The 9,673-nt window shown below is 34.1% G+C and overlaps 1 protein-coding gene across 2 annotated transcripts; it reads right to left on the bottom strand.

Moving 5' to 3' along the window:
* Positions 1–1,894: 1,894 nt before the first annotated feature.
* On the bottom strand, positions 1,895–7,573 carry LOC104907824 (autophagy-related protein 8f). 2 transcript variants are annotated; one of them, XM_010696820.4, is made up of 6 exons: positions 7,292–7,573; positions 5,334–5,375; positions 5,174–5,229; positions 4,462–4,514; positions 2,376–2,494; positions 1,895–2,288 (listed from the first exon to the last, which is right to left on the bottom strand). In XM_010696820.4, the coding sequence occupies exons 2-6, from the start codon at positions 5,368–5,370 to the stop codon at positions 2,185–2,187; spliced, it is 369 nt and encodes a 122-aa protein (XP_010695122.1). In that variant the 5' UTR covers positions 5,371–5,375; positions 7,292–7,573; the 3' UTR covers positions 1,895–2,184. The 2 variants fall into 2 exon arrangements, with proteins under 2 accessions (XP_010695122.1, XP_010695120.1); XM_010696818.4 differs by having other exon boundaries at positions 7,381–7,570.
* Positions 7,574–9,673: the final 2,100 nt, after the last annotated feature.

Raw genomic sequence — 9,673 nt, 5'->3', positions numbered from 1 at the left:
GCTTCCTCCATCTGTATTGCTCCAGAATGGCACCAAACGACTCATTGATGATTTAATGGTGCAGCCGCAAAATTTCCCCGAAACGGTCGTAATGACATTCTTATGCCCGTCCAAAGTCATGGCGGTCCTTAATATACCCTCCCATGTCCCCACGAGTCATCTTATGGAATTCGGTGCACGGATCTCATGGACGTCCAAAAGCGTGACTTATAGCCTTCAATTTCGACTGTTTTAGGGCTACTCTGAGCCTGGTCATATTTTTCGCCGAAAACTTTCCTATGGGCTGACACAACTTATAATCCATACCGAATGCTTCGCACCCTCTGCATTGCCCCATAATGCCCCTAAATGACCCATTTATGATTTTGTGGTGCAACCACGAAATGGCTCCGAAACTGTCGTAAAAGGTGTTCTTACGTCCGTTCTATCGTCCCATGTGCCCACGAGGCGTCCCACATAAATTGGTGCACGGACCCTGGGGACGTCCAAAAGCGTGAATTATATCCTTCAATTTCGACCGTATTAGGTCTCTTCTGGGCCCGATCATATTTTCGTCGAAAACCTCCCGAAGGAGTGCGGCACAACTTATAATGCAGCGCTTGTGCTTCCCACCCTTTGCATTGCCCCAAAATACCCCTAAACAAGACGAAAAAAGTATGAGAGTTTAGATTCAAACAAGTCACATTATCAAAAAGAAATTTGTATGAAGTGTTATAATAAGTCCATATTGGAGTTTCTTTTCCCATTTACTTTCAAATGAGAGTAAAGTAATAGAATATGATGAACGACTCTTTTTGTTGATTACTGTCAAGACTATAAAATAAATATCTTATATAATATTGTAATGTACTTCCTCCATTTTGTTTAGTCGCTACGCTTTAATAGTATATTATAGTTGGGCTTAGGGAAATAATAATTTATATTTTAGATCTGAACGTCGAACAAGTGAATGTGTAGCAACATCAGGTGGATTTGGCGCAGATGGATGCTGTGCAAGACTGGTGGATTTAGAGCGGGTAAGCTAATAAATCCACTACCTACCCACTACCCATGAGGGATGTGAATATGCAATATGTGAATTTTGACTTTCAAACACATCCACTACCCACCAAATTCACACCACACCTACTCCAACTAGGAAGAGCGTGGTGCGAAATACGCAAAAATCATACCAACCTGTCATCTTGGTGCCGGTGGAAAATTGAATTTTAGTTAGTATTTATTCTCTTTAAATGTTTTTTTTATCTAATACTTTTATTCACCAGTAAATTTAAACTTGTAGAAATTCATTTATTCTTATTTGAACTTATTATCACTTAATATAATTGTGAATTCAACTTGAGTAACCTTAGTTAATATATTATAAGGCTTTAAACTTGACTTGTTAAAATTTATTTTAACCTATAAGAACTTAAAACAACTTTCTCGAATTATTTAAACTTTTTTTCTAAAATTAGTGAATAAAAAACAAAACTTCAATAGGAGAATCTTTCCTCAATAAAATATCTTAGTTCGATTACATGTTGCCTTCGGAAAACCATCAATCTTTTAGGTGTATTATTCATTGACAATCACTAAAGATAAACTCCCATCATCCCAATAAATTGCTCTATTTTCAAATTGGGGCATTTATGTAAATTCTCGTTAATATATAAGAAAAAGTTTAACATACAATATTTATTTATTTACATCCGTTACAAATACTACTTCTCTTTTTCAATTGAGACATTTATTTTTGCACACAAATAAAAAAAATGCAATAGGTACATAGAAGTGAGTAAAAAAAATTTTTTAAAAAAAGAGGCATTATATTTTTAGAATAGAGATATTGCTAAACAAGCTTTTATTTTGAAGGCTGAACAAATAAGAAGAAAGCAAATAAGGAGAAAGCAAATAAGAAGAGTACACTTTATTTTGTGAACTCTAGGCTTTCAAATTACACCCTAGGACTAGAATAGGAGCTTGCACCAATAAATGATTAGCAATAAGCACAGAGCTCGTGATCCTTAAGAAATCTTAAAACCAGTAAATCACCATTAAACATCATAGGATGAAATTATTTACAGTATTTACACAGTTTACTCCATTCTTGAACGCATAAATGGCAAATTACAAATAACCATGAAACTCAAAGAACTATTATTCCAATCTTCAACTCCGTAAGAATCCATCAAGTGATTCATACTACTCCACAGCAAGATACCCGAATGTGTTCTCACCGCTGTAAGTAACATAAAGGAACCCGTCTTCATCTTTCTTCTCCTCGTATATAGCAGACATGATTGCTCCTATGGAACCCAATTCACATGAATTTAGCATTTAAAGTTACAATGGTATTATTGTCAAATGTGCAGGGGTGGAAGCAGAAAAATTACCAGTAGGAGGAAGAACATTATCCACAAAGATGAAGATTGCTTTCTCTGCACTCAGCTTGATCCTTTTGCGGATTACGTAAACAAACTGTCCAACAGTCAAGTCAGCTGGTACTAGGTATCTGCAATATTGTGAACCATTTATGTCCATTAAGACTGAAAATCATAAAAAGTACTTCGATAGAAAGGTTTAACAAACTCAGTCTTTCCTCAAATCAGGTCATATACAACTAAAGGAGCAATAACTCAACCACCCAAAAAAAGGCTCCAAAAAATACAATTCCTTGGCTGAAGATATTAGCTTGATAAAGTTAAACAGCTCAAACAGCCCATTTGATAAACGGCAATAAGTGATGAAAATGGTAATGAAGCAAGGTAAGTCTCATGTCAAAGTCACAGTAATACTTGGCCACCCTCAAAACATCTATTTTCTTCATTATATTTCACAACAATCCATAACCACTTAGAAAGGTGGTATTCAGTGAGAATGAAAGAATTATGAAGAAAACCACACGTTTGAGGTGGAGTTTCACTACCATGAATATTGACATGTTTTCTTACAAAATTAGGCTGAATTTCATAATCAATTGTGCCATTTATTATTGCTTACAAACAGACCATAAACACCTAGATTATATAGGGGCTTAGGGCACTAGGCCACTACCTAAATTCAAGGACCAATTTCTATGCAAGCTTAGGGAATTTCATAATCAATTGTATCATTTATTATTGCTTACAAACAGAACATAAACACCTAGACTAATTAGGGCACTATGCCACTACTTAAATTCAAGGACCAATTTCTATGCCAAGTTTTCTCAAGGGATCTCAACGATCTCAGGACTCTAGAGTTTTATCATGATATATACAGAAACTCATCAAGATTGCTGCCCACAATTGCACTTTTCAACCATTGATGAACAGCCAGGGGTACTACTATCCTTCAAATGAATGCTAAGCCTTCTCTACTCCGTTGTTGCAAAGACTGAAACATGGATTTTGAGGACAGCCTTTACAAAAGTACTGTTTCAGAGACCAGTACCCCTTAATAGGAAAAGGAGAAACCTAGACACACTAATCAATGAAGAGCTTCAAGCAAATAATAGTAAAGGAGGGACAATAGATGTCATCAAAGACAATATTCACCAATTAACCTTACGTCTAAGTTCCCTCTTTGGAAGTGTCTTAGCAATCCCAGGTTCTGGGAAGTTGCAGGCTGAATAGAGATTGTATGCTAGAGACAATCCTAAATCATATATATTAATTCATCTGCATGGAGAGCCCGTCGTTCTCAGGCCTCATTAATCATTAATGGCATTGTTTAAGCAGCATCAGGCCTAAAAATCGACAAGGTCGGGGGGGAAACAGCTGAGCGAACTCTTGGGTCAAGAAAATTGGACATTGCCAGGACAGTGTTCTACAAATTAAAAGAGCTAACAGCTATGACTTAGCCAGTTAGCATATTGAACATAAGGAAGCAAGCAAAGCAAACAACCACGACTGTGTTGCTGTTTTGTGTACCAGAAGTTTATTTTTTTTCCTTTTTTGTTTTGCCAACTCAGATAACCTTCCCTGATTTTTGTATAAATCATACAAATGTTTCTTCAATAAGTTGCCAGTACACAAAAGAGAAACTTTATTGATAGTGAGTGAAGTACTAAAACTTCAAAGGCCTAAGACTTTGATGGCTCGATTAGAAGCAGGAAATAAACAGTGGTAATAGTAACAGATTGTTGAAAGTTCTGTAAAAAAAAAGTGTATCATGCGGTCATGCCAAAATACCCATGGTAATAGAATTCCACTCAAGAATATAGGTGGTGTTGTTGAGAAAATTCCATTAATGAAGGTGGTAATCAAGTAGTTCATGCATATAACTATTCTAACAGCAAATGTAATTGCTTTAAAGCCAAAACGAAACAGAATAAAAGTTGTGCAATGAAAAAATCATTTTTCACCATCAACTCTCCACCAGTGACAACCATCACAAGCTTATAAGAGAAAAATAGTAAAACAACGAACCAGAAGAACCAAAACAAGGAGTTGAAAAGTAATAAATTTTTTATACTATAAAAGCATACAAATATCTTACTTTTTCTTGTCTATGTTCGGAATATCACTTCTCTCTGCTTTCTCCACAATGACCTTCAATACACAACAACAAAATACGACAAGAAAATCATTAAATGAGGAAGATAAGATGTAAGTTGTATTTACAGAAGATGCATAAGAAAGACTTGCAATGTGTTTGGATGGAGAAAGAAAGGAGGCAGAGAGTGATAGATCCATTTTGCATATATGGTAATGTAACGGAATGGGATGGATTAGAGAAAATAAGAGCTATGAAGGAATCCAATTTCTTTTCCCTTTCAATAAACCAAATCCTTCTGGTGTTGGAAAGAATTGGAGGGAAAACACAAGCCTACTTCTCCCTTCCCACTTTTTCCTTACCCATACTTCCACTCAAACATTGCCATCCAAACTCACTGTTGTGAAACGTCCCTGGAAGCTGACTCGCACCAAAATAGGTTTGGAGAGCTCCACTATGTAAAAGAAAACAAATAATGGAAACTACATATTTTCTTCACAGCAAGTAGACCACACAGATAGTTGCTCACCATAAGCCACTTAAAACAAAGTGATGCCAAAATCAATTAAATTCTCTCATCAGTTTGTGTCTCAAATCTTATTTCAATCATCAATCGCCCATCATAGAGCATGATAGAGAAAAGAAAGTAATTAAAAAGATTGATCAAACAACCTATAGACAGCACCAGCCTCCAGAAGATGCAAAAATCTCTTACCGGTATTCTGTCTGGGTATTTTTCTCTGATCCTCGCAGCCTCTGCACGTCTTTTTTCTGAATATAATCAGGAAGAGGATTAAAATTTCAGAACCATCATTTAAACAGTATCAAAGATTGATTGAAAAGTAAATCACAGAATCGAAATCATATCATCCTACCAAGATCATGCTCTTGCTTGAAGGAACTCTTTGCCATTTTCCCTGAAAAGATGGACCGAAAGTTTCAAATTTCCACACAATGTATAAATTTAAATGAAATAATAGCTAATAGTGGTCCACACAGACCAAGTACAATGTAAAAGAATAGCTAGTAATGGTCCATACAGAGTGCATAAATATGTTAGGTTAAAATCTATTACACTTTGTTCGGATAGCAATCCTGGAAGAAAAGGTAGAGAAGAGAAGGAAGGAGAAAGTGAAGGAAAGGAAGCAACCAGAAGAGTAAGCTTCATTTTCCTAATCTTATTTCCCTTCGCTTCTCTTATATTCAAACAAGGCAAGATGAATCCCTCCCTTTCCTTTCCCTTCCATCCGACTATCCTTATCCAAACACATTGTTAGTCTTTAACTCTTTATGCCAAAAGAATCAGCCACATTGCATTTCGATACATTACTAAGCCTTATGTCTTCCAACTTCTCCCCTATAGGAAAATGAACAAAGATGCAAAACTTTTTTGAAATGACTATAAAACAGGTAGAGAACCAGGAAACACGAAAAACCTGATGCATTTGGCATATCAGGTATCCAAATTCCAAAAACTTCAATAAGAAAAATAGCATGACAACAAGAGTAAATTAAATTACGACGCTGCAAGAAAGAACAATGGCACCTACAACGTGGATATGGCTACAGCAGAAGAGATAAATCAGTTACTCAAATTGATGAAATGCACCAATGTCTCATATAACACACTAACATCCATCTCACATATGATATCAGATATGTGCTCCAATATATACAATAGACAGATACGATCCAGTGCGGCAAAAATTTATCTAGGTTCAGGATTCAATTACATTTAAACTGCCATATAAGCTGGGACAGCCTATGAGGCTATGATGACACTTCCTCACAACCAAACTAGTTGTAATCTCGATATTGACATGACAGGATACGAGAAAGAGCTTGCCAATCGGAAACTAATTAGGGTGCATTCTCTATTTCTCTTCACCTTAAAAAACAAATATCCCAAAATATAAGCTTAAATAAGTTTCAATAAGTCATACATAGACATTCTGATAAGTTCTATCAAGAAAAAGTTCTAGTGAAGCATATGCACCCTTTGGTCATCAAACAGGATACTGATATAGAGCACAACTATTGGAATTTCTTTTGAAAAAGAAAACCAAAGGAAATGGAAGGCTTGACAAAACAAAACAGTTTGTATCGTTTTCGAAACTTCATATCTATCTTATCAACAATTCCATCCATCTTCAAAAATCAAAACTTCACATCTATACTGATTCTAAACCATTTGATGCTAAAATATATGTCAGATCATCTACTACACGGCGCCATAAACGCGGAAAAGCCGCATACTTTTGACCTTCTCAATGTCATGCATCTCTAAAGATTCAAGACTTTCTCACTAAAAATTTCCCAATTTGGAAAGAAGTACCACAATCATTTTCCGCACAAAAAGTATCCACTAACCAACCAACTACAATCTTTAAGCCACATCCAACCGAATGCATACTAGTTAACAAGAATCCACTAATCAATTCCTTACCAGAAAACCATAAAACTAGTTAACAAGAACTCTACTCAAGCATACCCACTAAGCAGTAATCGATGAAAAATAACCAAAACTAAACCTAATTCTCTTTAATCTCTAATTCCTCAACAGAAAGCCTTAAAATCAATCCCATGAATTAATCCAGAAAAACCCAAAATTTCATCTGTATAAATAGATACATAGAATAAATCTCCAAAATTGACCCAAAAAAGAAATTACAAAACTTTCATATCTAAAGTAAAGAGCAAGCAGATTACAGCAGTTATGTCTAATTATACTGATCAAACATGATTACAGTTACACCCAACAAAGAAAACAAAATTAAGAGACTTTAAAGAAACATAATTTATATAAAGTTCCAAAATTTAAGAATCATCAAACCTTAAAAAGATAATTACAGATGAACAAAGCAGCAAAAAGATTAGAAAAAGAGAAGAGAAATGAATGAATGATGGAGGTATTTGTCAAACCTTGTTCGGTGAAGGTTTGAGGATAAAGCTGAGATGATGACTTTAAAAAGCGATCTCTTTCTTCTATACTTGTTTTTTTTTGGTTTGTTGTTGATGTAATTCTATATTTGTACTCTTACTTATACTTAGTGATTTTATCTTTTTCTTGTTTAGATTTGTTATCTTTTTTTGCCGATTTTTAAGGGATGATGATCATGATATTGTTTAAGTGCAGTTGCTCATACGTTTTCTAAGTATGATTGGCCCGCAAGTAATGATCTTAGTCTTCTATTTGGTCACCCTATTACTTTTTTTTGCTTTTCTAATCGCACGGTCAGCAACTACTCAGCCAATTTTAGATGGTTGGTTTAATTAATTTCGAATAATATTGGGTAAAGAAATTAAGGGATATATAAAAAAAAACTCAATACGTTCAAAGGTTGAAGTTGGGTAGTACTTATCTAAAGAGCGCTTGTAGATTTGTTTTTCATGATTTGATCCTTCCTAATAAAACGTAACATCATCTATCATTTTATCTAGTAAATTTCAATCTACTTATTTATAGGGATAATTTACACAAACAAACCCCCACCGGCATAGAAGATTCTTCTAGTGAAGGGTATCTTGTTGAACCAATGTATCCTAATTCCTAAGTTAGAAAAACGGGTTAAAGAAAATATGATTAACATATTACAGGTTCTTTAGATTATGTTATGGCCACAACTTTTGGATATTTGCAGCCACTTAAATAATATCATTTTGAATTTTGGAATAAGCGCAATGGAAAGAGCAAAAAAGAAAATAAAGAATTGAAGGGGAAATAATAATTAAGTCAAAAGGGGAAAATGTTTCTTTATTTTTTTGAGGGAAAAAGAAAATTAATCCTTTCATATTTCATGTCATCATTCTTCACTACTTGCACATGATCTTCATTTTACTTAAAAAACTAGTATTTGGTCCCGGGCGTTACTCTGGGTTGGTACTATTTTCCGAACTTGATTATGCATTTTTTTCCATTTCCATCAAAATATATTAAGGAAAACTCAACATTTAAAATAAAGGTACAAATATAATATTGTAGACACTTAAAACATGATTAAAAGTTGGTTGAGATGGTAATTGTGTCAGATAAGATATCAAGAGGTCACGGGTTCAAATTTTGTTGCAAGCTAATTTTACTTTTGTTAATTGACATGACTTATGTACAAATTGAACAATTCTAATGGAGTAACAGACGTGACACATGACGTGTATACATTGTCACGTATACCTTCTAATATATTTGTATAGATTTGCTTTATGTAACTATTTGCAACTTTTTTTGGAACATACTCACATAGTCACATAGTAACATACGATGTGCCCAATTTCGTAAGTGATCAGGGATGTTAGCAATTAGCCAACTAGGTTCTCAATTTTAATTTATAAGGGCCAGGAGGCCCACTTACTGACCTTGTAAAAGCGGGAGTTACTTGAGGGGCCTATGAAGGATTAGCCCATCTATATGAAGTATTTAGTGAATCTGCAAGACTTTTAGTACTGCATACACAATTCGTGGATAGAAGATTTTGTGCACTAATAAAGTGTAAAGGTAGCAATGTAGCATTCATCTTTCACCTAAAAAAAAAAGTGTAAAGGTTGCGCCAGGTACATAAGATCTCGAAATTCTTAATACAGATATACATATATGAATTTATTGTATATTTTTGGTCCAGATATATGATATATGGTAGATGTTAATTAACATAGTTGGTTAAAATCTTAAAAGTTATATCCATTACGACTTTACAAGACCTAGATCATATTATATTCTCCCTTGTGACTTTTCTATACCAAAAAAATATGATATACTTCATTAAAAAGCGTGGTATGTTTACATATAATTTTATGCTTGTCTCTATCAAAGTCTAATGTGCAAGCGATTATATCATAGAATCGTTTCATTAGGAAAGATATAATTAAAGCGCTCATTGTTAAACTTGAACTCTGTGTAAATTGTAATACTTCTTTTGTTTTTTTTTAATTTCACCATTTTGTTTTTTATGTTTACTTAGACGCTTCTTTGAACATCAATATTCCTGACTAAAAAGATTATGTGTAAGATCTTAAGAAGAAACTAAGAAACAAACAAAAGAGAGAAGTAGAGAACCCTACTTCCAACTTATTACTCATAAAATGGAAATTATAACATATTATCCCATATACGTAAAATTATGAATCTAACATGTATATATTTTTTTGATAGCGGACACAATTTGATATTATAGTACTTTCTCGATTTTCAAAAAGATGGAACAAAATAATATCTTATATC

This window comes from Beta vulgaris, chromosome 5 (genome assembly GCF_026745355.1).
Source record: "Beta vulgaris subsp. vulgaris cultivar EL10 chromosome 5, EL10.2, whole genome shotgun sequence".
NCBI lineage: Eukaryota > Viridiplantae > Streptophyta > Magnoliopsida > Caryophyllales > Amaranthaceae > Beta > Beta vulgaris.
This window is presented reverse-complemented; position numbering and strand designations above follow the sequence as displayed.